The sequence below is a fragment of the Didymella exigua genome (assembly GCF_010094145.1).
Source record: "Didymella exigua CBS 183.55 unplaced genomic scaffold M421scaffold_12, whole genome shotgun sequence".
Classification (NCBI taxonomy): Eukaryota; Fungi; Ascomycota; class Dothideomycetes; order Pleosporales; family Didymellaceae; genus Didymella; species Didymella exigua.
In genome coordinates this window covers 866,200-886,886 of record NW_022984786.1, presented here as the reverse complement: position 1 = coordinate 886,886, position 20,687 = coordinate 866,200, and the positions used below count along the sequence as shown (strand labels likewise).

At 54.0% G+C, this 20,687-nt stretch overlaps 6 protein-coding genes across 6 annotated transcripts; 5 read left to right on the top strand and 1 right to left on the bottom strand.

The window, feature by feature from the left end:
* The first annotated feature begins 2,825 nt into the window (after positions 1 to 2,825).
* M421DRAFT_420360 (OPT superfamily oligopeptide transporter) lies at positions 2,826 to 5,375 on the top strand. The gene has a single exon (XM_033592451.1). The coding sequence runs from the start codon at positions 2,915 to 2,917 to the stop codon at positions 5,321 to 5,323; it is 2,409 nt and encodes an 802-aa protein (XP_033449385.1). The 5' UTR covers positions 2,826 to 2,914; the 3' UTR covers positions 5,324 to 5,375.
* A 325-nt stretch (positions 5,376 to 5,700) lies between these two features.
* Positions 5,701 to 8,479, top strand: M421DRAFT_420359 (nonselective cation channel). Its single transcript, XM_033592450.1, has 3 exons — positions 5,701 to 6,397; positions 6,452 to 6,582; positions 6,629 to 8,479. Exons 1-3 carry the CDS (start codon positions 5,970 to 5,972, stop codon positions 8,350 to 8,352), a joined length of 2,283 nt encoding a protein of 760 aa, XP_033449384.1. The 5' UTR covers positions 5,701 to 5,969; the 3' UTR covers positions 8,353 to 8,479.
* A 587-nt stretch (positions 8,480 to 9,066) lies between these two features.
* On the top strand, positions 9,067 to 10,529 carry M421DRAFT_61981 (uncharacterized protein; the record flags this gene model as incomplete). Its single annotated transcript, XM_033595930.1, has 2 exons — positions 9,067 to 9,402; positions 9,456 to 10,529. 2 exons carry the CDS (start codon positions 9,067 to 9,069, stop codon positions 10,527 to 10,529), a joined length of 1,410 nt encoding a protein of 469 aa, XP_033449383.1.
* A 214-nt stretch (positions 10,530 to 10,743) lies between these two features.
* On the bottom strand, positions 10,744 to 11,826 carry M421DRAFT_37252 (uncharacterized protein; the record flags this gene model as incomplete). The annotated part of the gene is made up of 1 exon (XM_033589763.1): positions 10,744 to 11,826. A coding segment is annotated over one exon (1,083 nt), but the record flags the coding sequence as incomplete, so codon positions are not given.
* An 818-nt stretch (positions 11,827 to 12,644) lies between these two features.
* Positions 12,645 to 14,418, top strand: M421DRAFT_61823 (uncharacterized protein; the record flags this gene model as incomplete). The annotated part of the gene is made up of 2 exons (XM_033595915.1): positions 12,645 to 13,544; positions 13,933 to 14,418. The coding sequence occupies 2 exons, from the start codon at positions 12,645 to 12,647 to the stop codon at positions 14,416 to 14,418; spliced, it is 1,386 nt and encodes a 461-aa protein (XP_033449381.1).
* Positions 14,419 to 18,559: 4,141 nt separating this feature from the next.
* M421DRAFT_420353 (uncharacterized protein) lies at positions 18,560 to 20,487 on the top strand. The gene has a single exon (XM_033592449.1). It carries the CDS (start codon positions 18,607 to 18,609, stop codon positions 20,017 to 20,019), a length of 1,413 nt encoding a protein of 470 aa, XP_033449380.1. The 5' UTR covers positions 18,560 to 18,606; the 3' UTR covers positions 20,020 to 20,487.
* Positions 20,488 to 20,687: the final 200 nt, after the last annotated feature.

The window sequence follows — 20,687 nt, the reverse complement described above, 5'->3', positions numbered from 1 at the left end:
AAAGGAAGCTTAGACACGCAGGCACAAAATCCAAACGACCATTTTGCGACCCACACCTTGCCCCATCTACTCGACCTCGAATATGATAACTTCCGCCACATCAGCGTCATCTCAAATTCGGCTTTCGCCTGCAAACATGGCAAACCTTTCTACTTCCCCGCTGGACAAAGAGCTGAGACTCTTCCGCACCCGCCTTAAAAAGCTCTCGCATCGCTCAACAATTGAACTAGCCCTCCTTAAGTTGCTTTATAATAGCATCACCAATACGGTCGATTTCGAGACGTTCTTCCTAACTGTCCCAACATCACAGTACGACCCCGTATCTAAAACCCGAACGTCATTCTACAGGACGCCGGTGTGCTCCTTACGATACCAGAAGACTTCACGCATTCTGTCCTGTGGAGTTCCGAGGGTCGCATCCACAAGCTGTCGCGGGAGGACACGAGCGACGAGCAGTGGGAGAAGGTGGAGACCCTGAGCGCGAGGCTGGCGGCGCAGCACCCGGACCATGTCACGAACGTGTTTAGGCTCCGGTAGAGTGACATGAGCATTGAGGGGTATGAGATGCAGGAGACTACGGTGGAGGACCTAGGTTTGCTTTTGCAGCACCAGTATGCGCAGGCTGTTGCTTTGATGGACAAAATCGTAGTGCAGATGGATGTGCCGAAGATGGAAATCGAAAACACCAAAGTTGATCAGGACGAAGCCGAACATGATTAGAAGATAGAGGCCTAACGATTCCGTATTTGTTGTATCCAGGCGCGGTAGGGCATCGTACACGCCCGATTACTACTCCGTCTCCGAGGTGTACTCCGTCTGCTAGGAGGCTGTTCTACATGGGGCAAGCCGGTAATAGCAACAATGAATCTAAGCCAACACTGAGTTCTGCTGCGAAAACCTTGTGAGTCCATGCACGGGCACTCCACGTGGTGCAAACCAGTCCACCCAGGGCCGCTGCATTTGGGTGGATTCAGAAATTACTGTGCTGACCACCAAGAGAAACCAACGAGGGCTGTGAGAGAGCTGAGCGAGAGTGTGACGTAGAGTGAAGTGAAGGAACGCAAACGCGCATTGCGCCCAACTCACCCTACTCTGTCTCAATTCAAATGTTGTGCCTCATATCATCGGGCGACACTACACCATGGCTAATACTCCATTCGCTGCACCGCCAGCTGACTCTGCTGAGCTCGACGAATTCGGCATTCTAGCCTTCGAGTACCCAGCCGATAGAAGTCCAGGTGAGATTCAGCAATTGAAGATCTTAATTGTTGCGGTGCAAGTCGGTCCAACAGGCCTTGATCGTTACCTCTGTTGGCTACCTTGAACTAGCACGTCTCAGGGCATGTATATATGGTCGCCTCCTAGCTAGTAAGCAACTCAGCGCAGTTTTCATCGACTATACAGCGGCTACGTCTGCCGCAACATTAATATGTATGTCCAGGAATTGCAGACAGCAGCTATCTGCCTGATGAAGCAACAAATCTTCCAGGATGCTGGCGCCTTACTCACCCTATCCCCGTGTCTCGCAGCTGAGGTCTTGCATGTGCGCCTGGGGAGTATCCTGAGGCTCAGGAAGGAAGGTCGGGAATGTTGAGATGCGCAGTGGAAAAGTGCGCAGGTGATCAACAAGAGGATGAAGGAGAAGGAACAGGAGTACGCGAAGCAGGTTGAGGCGTTGTGCGATGCTGTGTCAAGCAAAAAGGGCGCCGCCGTCCTGCCGCTGACGATCAAAGATGTCGGGTTTTGATGCAGACGACGGCTACTAAGGTCGACCTCTTGTTCAAGAAGCTCGATCATGTGATAGGATACAAAAAGCTCGCAGAAGAGGAGACAAAACCACTAGTAGCGAGGAACGAGAAGATCAGAGAAGTCGGTGTAGGTCAAACAGAATTCAGAAGTAGACATATCAATGACACATTACAGCGACACTTCTTCCAGGCGAACCTCGGACAGCGCGTTCAACTCCTCTCGGCCATCTGGCTACCTCCCGACCGACTGCAAAGAGGGTTCGTCCTCGCCAGCCACCAGTTGAGCTTAGAAGCTGATGACGAGGTTACAGCGCCCATACACTGTAGAGGCGACGACCACGAGCGTTCACTTTCTCGAGAAAGAGAAGATAGAGTAGCCACGGGGGGTTTGACTTTTGGCACATTTGATAGGCTCCAGGTTATCGCACAACTGTAAGGCTATTCAAAAATCTCAATTTGTAATGCTTGGAGGTGGCCCTCGTAGCCTCACGGCAATAATATAGAAGCTGAAACTCGCCTTGCGTTGATCATGGTTGACTTATAATGCAATGCTGTCTCGTTGTCTGTAGTGCTTTGAATATTATTGTCTTCAAGAGGTTGTCTTTTCCATGCAGATTCCAGACCAATTCGAATGGGCGAATGTTGCGCGGCTTCGGCGTGATTGGAAAGATGCGTCGCATGCAGTGGAGTACGAGCTGTGCCACATACGAAGACTCATCTCTACAACCAGCAAGGTGGATGCACCCGCGGCGAGCAAGTGAACGTCATATTCCAAGCCTTCTGTCGTGCTTCGATGCTGGGATCCATCATTTGGATTGTCGTCGCCACTGACGAGAAGAGACCGTTGTTCGGGCCACCATTCGAGGTTCTGTGCGGATACGACTTCGCACAATTCCCGAAGTGCAACGTTGAGCTGCCGAAAATTGCTTGGTGTCAATGAAGCATCGAGCTAGCAGCTTTCAGTGGAGCAGGAGGAAGGCTTCGGCGAGGAATCGGCGCTGCCGTTGGGTGACCGAGCAAGCGAAAACGTAACAGTTGCCTGGGGAGGCTAGCTATCGAGATAACACCATGCAAACTTCGAATGGCGCAATCGTTCAGATGATTCGAAACGCAGTGTTTAAGGCGTGTGAAGTCGAGGAAGATGGAGGAACAACCAGCCAGCCAAGATGACCGACCTTAAAGCTGACAAGGCCACGGCCAAGGCCACGGCCAAGGCGAAAAGCGCCGAGCTCAGTCCAGCCTCGAGCCATCTTGGGTTAACAGCTGCCAACAAGGATGTCGAACTCAACACCGCCAAGGTTCAATCACCATCTGGTATCGACGCAGTAGACGATACTGCGATTGTCGAAGAAGACGCTCAGGATGATCCCGAGATCGCCCAGCTGCCACTCATTGTGCGCCAGACCGTCTCTTTGGAGGATGACCCTACGCTGCCAACCATCACCTTCCGCTACTTCATCCTCTGCATCTTGTTCATCGTTCCTGGAGCCTTCCTTTCGCAGATGAGCCACTACCGCACGACTCAAGCTCCATACTCGATATTCTTCGTCCAGATCGGCTGCCACTATGTCGGTCATTTCCTCGCGAAAGTCCTGCCCGCCTGGCAAGTCAATCTGCCATTTGGCTGTGGATTCAACCTTAATCCAGCACCATGGAGTATTAAGGAGCATGTTCTAGTCACTCTGACTGCGGCTTCTGGCGCCACGTACAACTTGGGCTATACTCCCATCTCGATGGCTGAGCTCTGGTACGACACACGAATCAATCCTGCTGTAGCAATCTTCTTCATGTTGGCCATCGTCTGGGTTGGCTACGCTATCGCTGCAATCGCCCGGTCTCTATTACTATGGGAGCCGGAATATGTGTGGCCACAGGCACTAATGCAGACCACGCTGTTTGAGACTTTCCGCAAGCAGGACCGCAATAGCCCACTGGCCAAACGCCAAATGCACGTCTTCTTCATGTGCTTGGTCGGTATGATGCTCTGGCAGTTCCTTCCAGAATTCGTCTTTCCCATGACGTCTTCGCTTGCCTTCCTGTGCTGGGTTGCACCCAAGAATCCTGTTGCGAACTTCATTGGATCTGGCCTTGGAGGCATGGGCTTCTTGAATCTCAGTCTCGATTGGTCGAATATCAATTGGAATGGTACATCGATCCTCATCACACCTTTCTGGACTCAGACTGTTCTGTTCCTCGCCTTTGCTTTCAACTGCTGGGTTCTGCTTCCAGCAGCCAAATGGGGCAACCTGGGCTCCTACAAGCACGGCCTTATGTCCAACTCCTTGTTCCAGGCCAACGGAACGAAGTATCCCACTGCCAAAATCATCAACAGCGACTTTAGTCTCAACGAGACCGCCTGGGAGGAGTATGGGCCAGCATACATGGGACTGCAATTTGCATGGGCAACGTTCTTCAACTACTCCAAACTGCCTTCAGCATTTGTTTGGCTGGCTACTTTTGGAGGCCCATCGATCATGGCAACATTCGCAAAGAATATGGCGGCACGCAAAGCTCGCAGCGAAGCAAAAAAGCAGCAAGACTCTACCGGTGCCAAAGAGCCCAACATTCACCATCAGTACACTGATCGTCTGAACGTTCTTCAGCGGTCGTACAAAGAAGTCCCAGGCTGGTGGTTCGTTGCGTTGTTTCTGACAGGCTTTGTGGTCCTGCTCGCAATCGTGGGATCCGGCCAACTTTTCATCCCATGGTGGACCGTGTTCGTCGGTGTCGCAACTGGTTTTATCGTCGTAATCCCACTTGGCTATCTTTACGCCATCTCGAATTATCAAGTCGCTATCGGTGACTTTAATGAGCTTATTTACGGCTACATGGTTCACACCGCTGCCGGAGCCGCTCATCATCACCCGGCTGGCCCTTCAGTTTATGGCGCTATTGCTGGCGATGCCTGGTACCGCGCCCAGTACATGCTACAGGACCAACGCATTGGACACTACATGCATATCCCACCACGCACTGTGTTCTTCAGTCAGGTCTTCGGAAGCATTCTTGGCATACCGATTAACTATGGAGTTATCCGTTGGGTCCTGAACACCAAGTTCGAGTACCTGTCCGGCGCGAAAAAAGATCCATTGCACCAGTGGACAGGTCAAAGCCTTGTCAGTTCGAACACTATTGGCATACAGTACGGTGTCATAGGGCCGAAGCGCATGTTCGGTTCCAGCGAGCTGAAGATTCTACCATACGGATTCCTTGTTGGCGCTATAGCACCGCTTATCATGTACGCTCTGCATCGCGCGTTCCCCAAGTCGAAGCTGAAGTTCCACCTGTGGAATACTACGATCTTCTTCTCTGGGATCTCTGTATTTTATGGCAACCTGTCAACTGGGTATTTCAGTGCATTCTTGGGTGGTTTCATCGCAATGTACTGGATTTTCCGCCACCACTTTAAGATCTGGAAGCGCTATAACTACATTGTTGCAGCGGCGTTCGATGCAGCCTTTAATTTTAACATGCTGCTTATCTTCTTATTCTTTGGAGCCGGAAAGCAGATCAAGATGCCAGCTTGGTGGGGCAACAACGCGACAAACGTTGAAAGATGTTTCGCATTGGACTGATTAGTTTGAAATATAGACATATAACAATGCCCAATAGATCCTTTGATTGATGATGAACACAATAGTCCCTGGCTCTCGAATTGAATGCAGAAGAACCTGGCTAGCGCAGCGGAATCATTGTAGCATCTGGAAGACATGATAGCTTGTGAAACACTTGCAGATCGATGTTGACCACCTCCCAAGTTCTGATACGGTGCGGCTTACAGAACTTTTTCTGCGACATGGGTGTTCGCCAGCGCTGCTGCGTTGTGACGGGTAGTGACGTGTGAGGCTGCATAGCAGATAGTCGACTTTACCTCTTTGAGTACTAGCGCAGACTCGAAACGAAGATCAATCTGCATTTCGTATGTACACGTTGATCTATTGCCCCCCATCTCCCCCCACACGAAGTCTGTTATCTACATCAGAGATTGCCTCAATTTGATTGCCTCTGGCGGTCGTGACTGGACTCTCGTGCACAGGACTGCGTAACCACACTAAGTCCTATACTCACTCGACACCTGCAGCGTATCGATCCCTACGCAGCGGCTTTCATTCTTGTAACGGCGGGCTGTATCGGATAATCCCACGCGTCGCGTGAACCAAACTCCACCTTCTCACTTAACAATTGCCCTAGCATTTGCCTATTGAACCTTGAGGGCCTCATATGTCTGGACCAACATCGAACCCAGATTGGAACACCAACACCGCCGGTAGTCCCGCATATGGCACGTTCCCTCGACCACGATTGACCTCAAACCTCAGCAGTCGCGATAGCGTTGAAAGCAATGCTGTGCATAGCAATGGCGGCGATGTCTCCCCCAAGCGAAGGCCTTCGCTAGAACAGCGTAAATCTTCAAGACACATAGAGTTCCGGAACCACCTTAGGCGACCTCATCTTACTGAGACTCAAAGGACCTTAAGCGATGCTTTACGTGCGGCAAAGAGCCGTGAAGAGCAAGAAACTCTGCTACCTGATGAGGACCACGCGGGTTCTGATGGCTGCTTCAACGGAACTGGTGCGCCAGTAGGCCCAAGGGAGGTGTTTGCGCCTTATCCACATTCAGAATTGAAGGTGTATTACAACATCCACCGGTACGTAGTTATGGGTACCGCTCAGAATAGTGACAACCAGTTGACACCGAGCAGTATCCGGCGCCTCATACTGGCGGTCATAGAGGACCCGTACTCCATCGAACAGCTAAGAGAACCACGCATGAACGTGTTAATCGTCAAACCTCTCGTCGACCGACTCTATGACGAGACCGACATCTCTATTGGTGAGTGCTCCGAAGTGGTGATACATTCTTTGCTGACTAGTAACAGTTTACAGTCTGCTCGTAAATCGTATGCAATTCTTACGAGAGCAGCAATTTCAGCAACACCATCAAACTGTCGACTTGACCAGGGCAAACTTGTGCGAACTTGTTGCCATGAAGGTCTTGCGTCGTCACGATGAGGATGGAACGGGGAAGTCAGGGCTTTTGCTACTGGCACATGTTCTCGTTGCGCCTTTCTGGCCTTTTCAAGGCGCACCAGATGATGTCACTCCACCACGTCACTTCTCGGAGTACCAGGGTCAAGGCGACTACGAGGGCAAGTTGACAGCTCTCGAAGTTGCTATTGTCTCCGAAAGCAAGGTTCTTCTCAGTAGCTCGGCAAGCCAGAAGGTCATCGATGCTGTGTACCGTGGACGTATCGTGTACACACCAACGACTTTCATCGATATCATCCCGGATCACTACAAGCACAAGCCGATCTCGCTGTACGATCCACGCAAAGCGCCATTGCTGAACCAATACCGTCTTATGGTGCCACGGACGCGTAACGTCATCGAGGTCGCCCAGTTCGTGATCCTTCTCGCACTCTACTGCTGGTGTATGCACGAACGCGTCGATCACACACTCACAACAGCTGAAGTTGTCTTCCTGCTGTATGGAGGCGGCTGGGTGCTCGATGAGCTGGTATCTTGTCTCGAGCATGGATGGGAAGTTCATACCCAAGAGCTCTGGGCGTTCCTCGATGTGACCTTCGCTGGAATTTACATCATTTACTTCTGGATGCGTGTTCATGGATGGGCACTTGGAAACGATGAGACGGGTCGACAGGCTCTCGACGTTCTAGCGATAGCATCGCCCATTCTGTTCCCGAGGATCGCGTTCAACCTGATGCCAGAGAACATGCTTTTCATCTCGTTACGAGCCATGGTCAAGGAGTTTACCGCTCTCAGTCTGATCGCATTTTGGTGCTTCGGTGGTTTCTTGCTCGCGCTGAAGTGGCTCAGCAACAGCAATCCCGCTACCGACGCCGACGCACCAAATGTGATCACCATCTCTAAGTGGATGCTTTGGATATGGTTTGGACTGGACGGCACCGGTATCGATGAAGCACCCACATTCCACGAGATCCTCGGTCCGGTGTTGATGGTCATCTACGCATTCATCGGCAACACGCTCTTTTTGACTGTTTTGGTGTCAATTCTCTCCAACACATTCTCAAAGATTGCCGCCGACTCGACAGCGGAGATCCAGTTCCGACGTGCGGTCATGACATTCGAAGGTGTCAAGTCTGACACGCTGTTCGCTTACCGTCCGCCTTTCAATCTTCTTGCCTTTGTTATTTTGCTGCCACTTAAGTTCATATTGACGCCACGCTGGTTCCACAAGATCAACATCACAGCAATCCGTGTCCTCAACGCCCCTTTCCTACTTGCAATCGCGTGGCACGAGCGTCGTACTTTATGGAAATCAACGCGCAGACGCAGCATCAGTGGCCCAGGGCCTACGAAGCGCTCGAAATGGCTGTTTGATGGCGGTTTCTGGAGCTGGAGCAAGATGAGCCCACATGCTGATCTCCAGGCTGTCTTCGAAGAGGAGGCACCCAGAGAGGTTATCGAGAGAATTGAGGAGGAAGACGACCTGGAAGACGCCATCCTTGAGAACAGTTTCGCTTATGGTCCTGGAGGCGCCGATCGGAGAAGCATCAGTCCGGGTAGTGTCTTGACGAGGCGAAGACGATTGAGCAGTGCATGGCCAGGACCCGTTCCATAGGATGTTTTTGGGTGGTGTTGATATGCAGGTTAGGCGAGAACACGCTATATGTTGTCGAGGAAGTGAAATCACCTAGCCTTTGTGAAATGTCTCTCAAACTCAAACAGGATCCATCATGAATCTTGCCAACATATTTAATGCCTCACGTACCTAATATCTGCTAGAGCTCAAAGCAGCTCTCCATCAGCGGCTGGTCAGCCTCACCCCCACTTCGCCCCACTTTACACCGGTCATTCAATGTCCGCCACGACCTCACCACCAAACAATTACACCTAGCCTATCGAAAGCCTTTACCTCAAGGAAATTGATAGCCGAGCTGTTCAGACTCATCGGCCTTTGGACCCTTGCCCCAATTCAGACAAACTTACGCTCCGCTGGTCGCCGTATCTACATCGATTACCCCCAGCTTTCTCCCCAAAGCAGTGCAATTGGTAGCTGGACAACTGACACTGCTTGTCTGCGGCCTGTTGTGGATCGGAATAGATTCAGATGACCGGGATTGCGCTATTCTGAAAAGTGGAAGGGTCGTCGAATGCTACGCGGCCGGTATAGTGTTCCCGCGGAAAACATCACCAGCGAGAGACAGGGCAGTATATAAGAAGGCATCTGCATCCACGGACATCACAAAACAACGAAACTGCTTTTCTTGAGCTTCGAAAAATCTTCACTACACATACTTTTGTTCCTCGACAACAAGTCTCCCGCATCGCCACCATGGCCTCCAACTTTCCCCTCTCCAACGCATCGCTACTCACGCAGCAATTCGTCGGCAAGAAACTAGTCGACCTACCTACCCCCTCCATCATCCTCGACCGGCGCCTAATCAAGGCAAACTGCACCGCCATGCTTCAAATCTGCAAGAAGCTGAAGGTCGGCTTCAGAGCCCACGTCAAATCGCACAAGACGCTCGAGTTATCTCGGCTGCAAGTCGGCGACGGACTGCCAGGCTTGGAAAACACGCCCGCGCTGTTCATTGTTAGTACGGTCGCGGAGGCGGAGAACTTGGTCGAGTATGTCAAGGAGCAGCAGGAGAAGGGAAGGGAGAGCAGTGTGAGTGGAAAAGGCGTGAGACACGTGGCCATGGGTTATATTGACATGTGTAGATCCTATATGGTGTGCCTGTTCCCCAGGGCGCTGTGCCAAGACTCATTGCGCTGGCGAATGTGCTGAAGTCGGAGAGCATCAACATTATCATTGATAACGCCGATGCTTTCTCACTATTCCATGATGCGCTGACGGCACACCCGGATTTCCAGTCTGAGAAGAAGATTGGTGTCTTTGTTAAGATAGACACTGGGTATCGTCGCGCTGGCATTGCAACATCGAGTCCCAAGTTCAAGCCACTGGTTGGTACTGTGCTAGCAAAAGATGGCAGCAAAGGCGGCGAAGGAGCGGTTGTGCTTCACGGCTTCTACAGCCACTTTGGACACTCGTACGCTGGTAACAGCGAGGATGACGCCGCGTCAGGGCTGATTGATGAGCTTCTCGGGCTGGAAGAAGCCACTCACGCGGTCCCAGAGAATGCGCGCAAGGGGCTGGTACTGAGTATTGGAGCGACGCCGACCGCGACCGCGGCCCAGAACATGCTCTCCTCGTCTTCTCCCAGAGTGGAAGAGTTCCACGTTACATTGTCAAGATTGAAAGAGCAATTTGCTGTAGAACTGCACGCTGGTGTGTACCCTCTGCTGGACTGCCAGCAGGTTGCTACACACGCTCGACCGGCTAAGGGTGCGGCGATAGAGGGATTCCAGCCGCTCAATAAGGACTCTATCGCGATCCGCATGCTTGTTGAAGTCACATCCGTCTACACCGAGCGTGAGACGCCTGAGGCCTTGGTATCGGCGGGCAGCTTGGCGATGGGCAGAGAGCCGTGTAAGAGCTATTCCGGGTGGGGCATCGTTACCGGATCGATGGGCAATTCAAAGACATCCTCAGTATACGATGAGCGTGGGGAGAAGGCAGGATGGATCGTAGGACGGATCAGTCAGGAGCACGGTATTCTAACTTGGCAAGGTGACAAAAGCAAGTGCAACGAGCTAACAATCGGGGACAAGGTCGAAATCTGGCCGAACCATGCCTGCGTTGCGGGTGCTGGGTTCGGATGGTACCTCGTCGTGGATTCGGAGCGAGGATGTGACGAAGTCGTTGACGTATGGCCGAGGTGGCGGGGTTGGTAGAGTCATTCATTGAGATAGCCTTTGTAACATTTTTTGTATCCCTCTGCCCTCGGCATCCTTTCCGTGCGATGCTTGACTAGAGTGTTTTTTTGGCTCATCCATTCTGTGTACCTGGACCACGCCCTGTCTTCCATGTGTAATTATCCTGTTGTTGATAGGATTGCTTCGACCCTGACAAGGGTGTGCGGATAGGCTGTGGAGGCTGTGTAGGAAACGCTGGCGGCGCTGCCCGTGTAGGGAAGACAGGTTGCGTGGCAATCTGCGGTGATGTGTTTGGCACATTGCTCAGGTAGCTTGGTGTTTCCCATTTCATGTTCTGCGCATACAGCCCAATTGCCTTGACCTCGTTCAAAATTTGGTTCAACGTCTGCGAGTGCAGAGCAGACTCGTGCACCATTCGATTCTGGAAGTTCTCGCGATCCTGTCGCTGCTGGTCGTGGAAACCTGCAGAGGAGGTCCGCCATGTGTCTTCGCGCTCGATGTGGACATCGTTGGCGATCCGTCTGCAATCTTCAACCCACTTGATTTGTCGTGACAGAAGCCCTGATTCTCTGCGAATGACTTCGGCTATCGAAGCATTGGCATCGTCGCGGTTAACATCAGATGATGGAAACGACGCGCCAGGACCCGTGCCTGCCGCGGGTATCGCGTTGCGGAAGGATCCCCCTGGTAGTAGTGTCTGTGATGGTTCGAAGTCGCGTTTCGTTTCTTCGTGCCACTCGGCCTTGAAGCGTCGAAGCAGGCGTTGCACATGGTTAACGGTCTCGGTGGTATCCTCCTGAATGTCCTCTCGAAGTTTGGCCCGGAGAGCTTCAACATCTTCCTTGGTGATCAGGGGCATGATGATGTCTTGGTCGCTTCCTTTGCTGCCGGTGCGCGGGCGCTTGTTCGTTTCATCGTCACCGTCATCGAGCTTGCGCTTCTTGCGCCAAACAATGTCCTTTTCAAATTCAGCATCCGAGGCGCGCCGCGTATGCTTGCACACTGGTCGTGCAGCTGGTGTAGTATCGTCGTTAATTGTGATCACCTCGGGCGTCGTAAGAGCAGCTTTTACTGTGACAAGGTACTCATCACCATCTTCGTCAGGCGTGATGATTAATTTGAAGGTCTTAGGAGAGTCGCCAGACCTCAATGCCAATTCTATAGATCCCTGAGCGTGCGCCCAGGCGCCATCGCGCGCGTCCAGCTCGCGTTTGAAGTCGTTGATGACATCAGCTATCCGCTTTGCAGCCTTTGCAGCTAGCGGGTCAATCCCTCCTGGGCTGGCATCGGCTGAGTTAGGCGACGCAGGCGATACGGGCTTTCGCTCATCCATGGAGGCATCAGGCGTGGTGAAGGGGGGTGTTCCTTCGCGATCAGGAGCTGAGGCCTGCATGACGATGCCTGCTGCGTCGCACAGGGAGGGGTCGCAGCGCGCCTGCACCCAGCATGTGAACCTCGGGGCCCGAAACACGTTTGTGAAGAGGCGCGCAATGGCTTGGAAATAGAGTCGCAGCGTTGAAACCTTACGTGCCTAGCTACGCTCAGCTGCGCGTCCATTCGGTGCGTGTTTTTTTTGGTGTGGACGAGCGCTTCCGCGCCCGCGCTGAACGGTACCTTAATTCGGCCGCTACTGGGCGCTCAGACACCCGTGCAGCGACCTCCTGGCGAGCAGAAGCGTTGGCATCCTGTGGGCGATCGTCAGCTGTGAGCTGATGACTGTAGACGACTCACTGGAGACACCTTTGCCCTGACACAGACCTCACTTCCACGCTCATTTCTTGCCACGCCCTTCCGCTGCGTTTCCCCTGTGTGCTTTTGCAGCGTGCAGCCCCCTTCGCGACTCCAGAACTCACCAGCATGCGGCAGCCCTCACTGGCCGCTGAAGACTGCTAGAACAGCCGGTGGGCTGCAGACCGCCGTACCCTGGTACACCTGGCTCTCCCACTTCCCAGTCTGGATTTGTTCCTCGACGTGTCTCGTGCTTATGCGCAAGCCCCAGCCTTGAATTGTCTAGACCCGGGACTGGGTGCGTGATATATCGGGCGACAGCCTCCTCGGAATCCGGGGGAACAGCACGAGCGCTGACCTTTTGGGGCAACTCGGGCGCCGCATCCCCAGCCCTGGAGTTATTCCATGGTCCCTCTTCGCAGACCCTCCCAGCGCGGGCGGCGTAGCCTCGAACACGACCGTGATCCCTTCGAATGGCAGGAGGCGCCCGACACGCCCATGATGACCGCGACCTTCCCCATCCACCCCCTGCCGTCGATGCAGGCCGCCTTCGAGGAGTCAATGCTTGACGCGACGGGCGAGACGGGCTTTGTGCCTTTCAAGACTCCTGGCAGAGGCGTCAAGACTCGCCAGCAATTGCTTTGCAGGGAAGCTGATGCCGAGGAACTCTCCTACAACTACACGTACAGCTGCCATCGGCGTCATCACCCCAAGCGCAAACACCACCCCTTGCTGAAGACAATTGCCCAGATCGTCTTCGGCGTCCATCTGCTGCACCAGCACCTCGAGAAGTCGACCGCCGATGTCGCCGATATTCTCCTGAAGCATGTCAATGAGCTCGACAGCTTCCTGCAGCGCGCAAACGAGGATCTTGAGCAGAGCTTGAAGGACATGCTCTTTCGGCACAAGTGCTTGCGAGTACCAATGGAACACGTCAACGAATTCGACCGCCTTCTCGATGACCGCGCATACCGTGCTTCGCTGCTGGACGGAAACATCACCATTGAACGAACCATCAACCGCATGTCGCATTTGCTCAACGACTACCTTATCGATATAAGCATTTATCGCGATGCGAACCAAGAGCTTGAGCTCTACCTGCGCGATATTGGCGACGAATGGGCGTATCGCAATGAAGACGTCGGGCGCATATACTCGGCCATGTGCGGTAATACAAGCGGCTGGGCCCAATTCCTGCAGAGCTTAGTGACGAAAGCAGAGCGACTTGGAACAGTACTTGTACAAGTCAGTAGCTACTGCAATGAGATTGAGAAGCGCTGCGGTGCTGCCAGTCGACGCAGCCTGGTATGTGAATGCTGATACTTCGAAGGTCGAAGCTAATGTTGCATAGATTGCAACCACGTCTTCCTCTCGAAACTCTTCCAAGTCGAACTTGCGCGATAATGGCCGTCGATCATCTCGCAAACGCTCGCAGAACAAACCTCTCCCAATACCACCGACTCCGCAGGTGCCAGTGATTCTTGCTGCCCCGCAGACAGACACCAGAACACCACCTGATAATGAGCCCCGTGGGCGTCCAATCTCACGAGTGCCGCATTACCAGCCACAGCCAGAGCCTGTAAACCCTTACATGGCGGGAAGCGCGCAATCAAACGTTGAAGCTCCTGCCTCACCTCAAGCGCCAGCTCCTCCTGCGGAAGTGCGTGTGCCAACTCAACCTACACCGAAACAGCCCGAATACCACCACGAAGCCTGGCACAGCGAAGAACAACGTAAGGCTGCCGCACAACCCCAGACAGAGCCGAGTCGTACCAGCCATAAGCACGGTCACCGGCGCTCGTCCCAGAAAGAAGGGGATAGTCCGCCCATGACAGCAAAGGACTCAGCTTACTCTTCATTGTCAGGAGCTTCGATCGTGTCGCCAGCTAGCACTGCGCCTCCACGTTCAGCGTCGTCGAGCGCTCAATTTGGCCTGTTTCCAAGCAGTGCCCGGCATACCCCCAAACAGTCGATGTCTGGCAAATTCGGGGGTGCTGCGACACCTTCGAGTTCGAACTTACGATCTGTGAAGTCTGCCGAACCACCAGATAGGCCACCAACTTCTACCAGTGTTTATTCAGAGACAACCAGCAAGAGGCTGCTCAAGAGAAGCAGTCTACAGTCGCTCAGGCGTTTCTTCACCAAGAAGAAGAACGACATACATACCATTGCGGAGTGAACCATATACCCTCACATTTGCTTTGTCTCATTTACAGCGGGCGTTGTCTGTGTTGGCATCTCGCAGCCATATACCCTTTTGTTTGCTTGTTGGTCGTCCTTTGGTTTGCATATACTAACCACCTTCTTATCTCCTAGCTTTCCAGAATCTAGCGTCTGGGTACATACAATTTGTACATGGTTTCCTTTGTTCCTAGCTGTAGTGTCCATGCCATCATGTCAGGTGTGTGCATTGGCCTCCGCCAGCTCTCGAGTGACAGCAGGTAGAACGAGCCGGAGGGAGCAGTGGGTTCGTTGCACTCTCGAAACTTTGTGCTGTGAAGTTCGTCCGGCAGGGTGCACGGCGATGCGAAAGCTCGTTCTGGATGCTTCGGAGACCCAGAGTTGGAGGCTGTAGTTGAGGCGTTGAGCCTGCCGTGCGGGAAGGGGCGTTGGATGTGGAATCTGCGGTGAGGCAAATAGGTATGTACCCAATGCCGCAGCGGCTAATATGCCGCTTATTCGTATTGTTGTCTCCCGTCCAGGGCAGGTGGTTCCTACTCTGTCGTTACTCTCCTCACATCATCGTCGCTGTCTTTCTCAGTAGCTACTCGCCACGTGCGGTCCTGCTGCTGTTGCGAGCTAGCTCCTGCCACCGCAAAGAAGGCAGGAACAGCTCGTGTGGGGAAACAGTCATTCCTCTCGAGATCACCTCCCCTGTTCCCTCTCCCTACACCCCGCTTGTCTATCACCAGCATCACTCTCGTCTTGGTTGCGTATGGGTGAGGGGCGGAGCTGCAGTCACTCTTTTGTTCTTGGATAGTCTCACCTTCGCCGGCCCCATCTTGTTTGGTCATCCCACTATCACTCACATCACCACCCTCCACCCTCCCTACTACCACAGCTCTTTCTGCGTTCAGCATCGCATCTTGGCCAGTTTGGCCACGTCCAGGACAACACGATGCTTGCCGAGCGAGACCCCAACGCCAGTGGGCGCACCAGCAGGGCGTCCAACCTGTCGGCCATGTCTCGAGCCACCTACAGGCACCACAGCGGAGCTGACAAGCAGGACCTACTGGCATCCGCTCCTGGCGTCATGTCCATGCTGCGTACCTCTACAGAGATGGGAAACGTCATTGGCCTGACCGGAGACTTCTCTGGCATGGGCAACGTACCTCGAGCTCCGCAGCGCCGCGGCGCGAGCAGCAGGCTGTCCACAGCCTCGTCCATGTCCGGCACCTCCAGCCGTGCAAGCCGACACCATCGACAGTGGCCTTCGTCTTCATCTGCACCTAGACGTACCTCCATGCGAGAGCCGTCAGGCCCGCAGTACGTTGCTGATACGCTCTCACCCACAGTGATGAATCTTCCAGGATCGTCACCCCTCATTCCGACACGCCACCGGAGCAGCCGCAACAACAGAGACAGCCAGCGGTCATTCTCGATGACCAACACTACTCAGCCGGCCTTCAGACTGTCAAGCAACAGATCGTTGGGCAGCCTGCGCGGCCACGACCACATCCAGCGTCCGAAGTCACCGTACGTATACCCCACCAGACTCCGCCGTCCTTCGTACCGGCCAGCGTCACCCTCCTTGAGCGATGTCACCGGGTCACGCCCACGGCGATTGCACGGTCATGGCAGCCAGGGACAGATCCAACAGCAAGCACAGAGGCTGAGGATCCCATCTGACACAAGCCTTGGATACCAGGACAGACCTTTTGGAATGCCTCGCCGTCCCAGTCGTGGTCATCCACCAGCCTACTTCGGGGCACCTCACGGCGACATTCCTCCGGTTCCACCGCTGTTCCACCCTCGTGTTCCTCTCGAGCGACCTCGCGTGATTCATAGCTCCGTCAAAGGCTCTTTCTCCAGCGGCTCGACAAACATCCGCAACGACTCAGACACACCTTCGTCCGATGGACCATCACCCCCTACACCACGGGATGGATCGTCCTTGGAAGTGATGCTCAGCCCAACAGGCACTCAGGTGCTTGTCGACACCGTGACTGGTATCATCGTCAAGGAGGAAGTCGCCAGTGGTCCGCTCTACTACGACTACAGTGAGCAGTTTGAGCGCGAGCAGATCCTTGAGCCAGAGGTCAACCCCATTCCTACCAGTCTTGTCAACAACATCAAGACCGTACAGGAAGAACGTGGATTGACAGACCTACCTGCGGCTCTAGCTCGTGGTACTTGGGCTTCCGGAACCACACGGGTCTCCAGCACTGCCATTCCTGGTATCGTGGAACTGCCTGCATCTCCTGTCGCTCGACGGATCACTAGGGACATGATTCTGCAAGCGTTGGAGCCAGGATCTACAACGACGAGTATCGATGACACCGTAGATCCGTCATCTGCTAATGATGAACCGGAGGGTGCGCAGCATGAGGCCATGTACAACGAGCATCGGTCAACACATGCAAGCGCAGCCGTGCATGGCCATATTGTTGACAAGCGGTTTAGTATCTTGTCCCAAGCCAACTCGAGTGTTGTTGACTCTTCGACACTTGATTTTGCTGTCCGGTGCTCGATCCCCATGGTCACTGGAGCTCAAGTCGGTTCTCATCCACCTCCTATGCCGGATCGCGAGCCGCCGTTGCCTCCGGATACAGCACTAAGTACCGAGGTCGATATGTCAGATCTCCTGGCTGGATACCAGCACACCGAGTCCAGGCACGGGGATGAAGAAGACCCCAAGAAGGAAGAGAAAAAGAAAGGGAAGGACACTGAAACCGAGTCTCTCAAGGACCAAGCTTCTGAGAGCAGGAGTAACCATGCACAGAAGTCGTCCGATCCGCAGTCATTTAAATCTGCGACCGATGTTCTGGAGTCTGAACTTTCCGAGGATGGGCTAGCGGAGGACGATGATGCGAAGTCCTACCAATCTTTTCCAGATGCAGCGACCGAGAAGGAGCCCTCCATCAAGGAGGTGGACGCTCGTTCATTCAGGACTGCTGAGGATGCCGCAACGCCCGGTCGATCCGTATCAATGCCCGTAGCCAAGCCACCGGCCGCTGTTCCTGCGAACGCGCAGACCCCAAGGCCAATGTCTGAAGCACCTGTTGCCACACCAGCTCCGGTTGTACTGCGAAAGCCCCGGGTTCCTCCTCGTGAATTAAGCTTTCCACTCACGAATAGGTTTCGAGCAGGCTCTAAACCCAGCATGAAGCAAGGCTCAGTGTCGACCCCAGGCTCCTCATCTACCCTCAGTGCCACTCAACTGCCCCCGGTACCACCACGCGAGTCCAGTACGTCAAAGGAGGCTCAGAGATCGATGGGGGTGGCGTCATGGATGATGTTCAAGCGCTGGGGCAAGAAGTCCAGCAAGGACGAGGACCTCACGAAGGCCGGAAACAGCTCCAGAGAGACACTGCAAGAGTCTCGTATTGCGAACAGCGTGACCTCGTCGCAACAGTCTCTCAGAGACGCCATCATGACTCCCGAGAAGGCATTGTTCAAGGAGATCACAGTCCCAGCAAAGACCAAGGACGCCATGCGCGATCGTGCCCCATCACCAGCGCACAATGCAGATCCTGCTTCTCCTGTGCATCAACACTCTTTCAGCAGCCCTTCCCCTGCCATCCATGACCCTTCCTCTGTGTATTCACCCCAGGATAGCTCTTTGCGTTCTCGAGTCCAGTCCTCGCCTGCTGGTGTTCCCAAACCTGTTGACAATCGTCGAGACAGTCAGACGACCACGCACCTTGTCTGGCACGGTCGCAAGTCTCTCAATCTCAGCAACCCAGCTGCGTGTATCAGCGAACCAAACCTTCCGCTACCGATCTCGACCAATGACACCACCACGGATCTCAGGCTCTCGCAATACAGGTATCCAGGCGGTCTGCACTATCTTCCAGATCTGAAGGAGGAGTCGCACGAAGACTCAAGCTTGAACACGAGTGCCAGTAATCTGAAGAATTCGAACTTTCGGTTTCCATTCGGTATCCCGGGTGGTGTGCGCGCCTCGGTCGATGAAGGTGCCTTGTTCTCAATGAGGTCGTCGATGGGTTCGCACAGGAGGAGCGCTCTGGGCAGCGCCATGAGCCACAGCCACGAACTGCCGTCAATGAACTTCAGTCGTATGAACTTGTTCGACAAGCTGGATGAGGAGCTTCACCTGCGCAATTCCCGCTCGTTGGACCAGCTGCCTGTGAAGGTGCCTGAGCTTCGTGAAGATATCCCGCAGCGACCAGTATCCGCAGGAGAGATGCGCGAGAAGTATCGCAGTTTCTGTGACAAGCTGGATCAGTTCAACACGCCCAAGGATTCTGCACGTTCGGAGATGACGAACATGCTGCTTATGCGGCGCGCGCTATCCCCTGAGCTGTTGGCGGAGATTGAGCAAGTGACTGTGCCTTCGGTGAACGGTCTCACGGAGCGTCTCTCAGAGTTCTTGCCATCGCTGAGGGAGTATTACAAGCTCGGCGATCAGGGTCCGTTTGCTGCTGAGGAGATGATTATGGAGCATGCCATGGAGGACATCCACGAGGTCGGCGGCCCTGCACAGAAGCGCTCGTCTGCTCGGCTGCGGCCAATTCCTGGTTCTCCAAACTTGGTCATGATGGACGATGCATTGTACAAGGAGCTGAGCGGCAAAGAGAAGGAAAGCGATGTTGCGGTTGCCCAGCGTGACGAGGGGGTCGACAATGCACAATGTGAATCTCGGGCCAGTGTGACCAAGGACAACAGCTCAACGCGCCTCAAAACTCCTGTTGCCGAGCTCGAGGCACTCTCACCTGCTATCCTCCGCCCCCGTGCCCTTACAGTCGGCGTCCAAGACCTGCGAGCTTCAGTTGAGTTTGGCTTGACGACGAGATCTCTGAGATCATTCTCGTCAACCCCGACCAAAACAGACACTCGTCCTTGGAACTTCGACAAAAACTACCCTTGGGCAACGTCAACAATCCCCTCTGTTGACATCTCACTACCTCCGCCAACAGCGGTCAGGCACTCACCACGCCGTGGCCCATCCCACCTCCGCAACAACATCTCTGATACTTCTACCGTAACCACCTTCACCACACCAGTTGGCTCGCCCTTTGGCACCGACTCCAGCTCCAGTGCTCACGATCGCCAGCTGCAACGCTTCAGCGTTTTTGGACGCAACGGTGACCAGCCTCACGCCGTTGGTGAACGTTACCCCACCTCGGCTTTGACTCCGCCTACAGCCATCTTTCGAGACAATTTCTCCACCTCTGACACCTCTGACGACGATACTGAGCCGCGAATCGTACGCAAAGGCAAGTTCAGTCTCAAGAAACGCTTCTCCTCGGCCCGCAACGCCACGCTCGACAACGCCACTCGAGCCACGAACAAGTCGCTCACCACCCCCAATACCCCTCTTGAGCTCACATCTCCCAAGTCTACTCATCGCTCTACCACCCCGGCTCTTCAAGACACTGCAGGTGAAGCCAAAGCCTTTACCTCCAACCGCCATACGTTCCGTGACGCTGAGGGCATGCCCACTGTCGTCTACCACCGACACCGACTCATTGACCACCTGAAGCGCTGGTGGCACAAAGGAGGCGACCTTATTCGCAGCATCTCCCGTCGCTCTCCAACAGCAACAGCAACAGCAACAGCAACAGCAACAGCAACAACAACGACACCTCGTCTTTGACCACCATGAACGACGATTACACCCAGCAGCCGGGCTATGCCCACTACAGGTCAGCCACGTTCGCCAGAGAGCTGTACCTTTCCCTTACTCTCTTCCACACTATCGTCATTGGAAAGTACTTTCGCTACCCTTGTCCCTGGGGACCCCCTCATACGCCTGCAGATCTGAGCGACGATGAGTCTACCTGGTCCTCGGACGACGGCTATGCGGGCCAGCCCTGGGGTTCCGATGAAGACTTCTACATCAGCATGATGGAGAATCACTGGAAGGGTACCAACGGTGGCCTGATCGGTTGGGCGTCGCCAAGGCGTCGCCGCTAATTGAACAGTTATGACTGTTCACGCACTGGGGCCTGGCTACTACTAACAAACAACACGGACAACATGGGACATTGGCCAGTCACGAACAACACGGATAACATGGGACATATGGGAGATAGTCTTGACTTGTAGTTACCGTCTATAGCTAGCTAGCATTGGGTAGTAACAAGCGCTTAACATCTACTGTTGAGTGCTTGTAGCCTTTGTGATGCTGCGAAATTATGTAAGAGGTCGATTAATGGTATTGCAGCCATCAAGGTGAAGTTCAAAGGCACGCTCGACCTACTCGCAGATGCCGTGTATCACCAGGCGTTTTGGTATTGCACAGAAGTCACAGTTCAATTATAC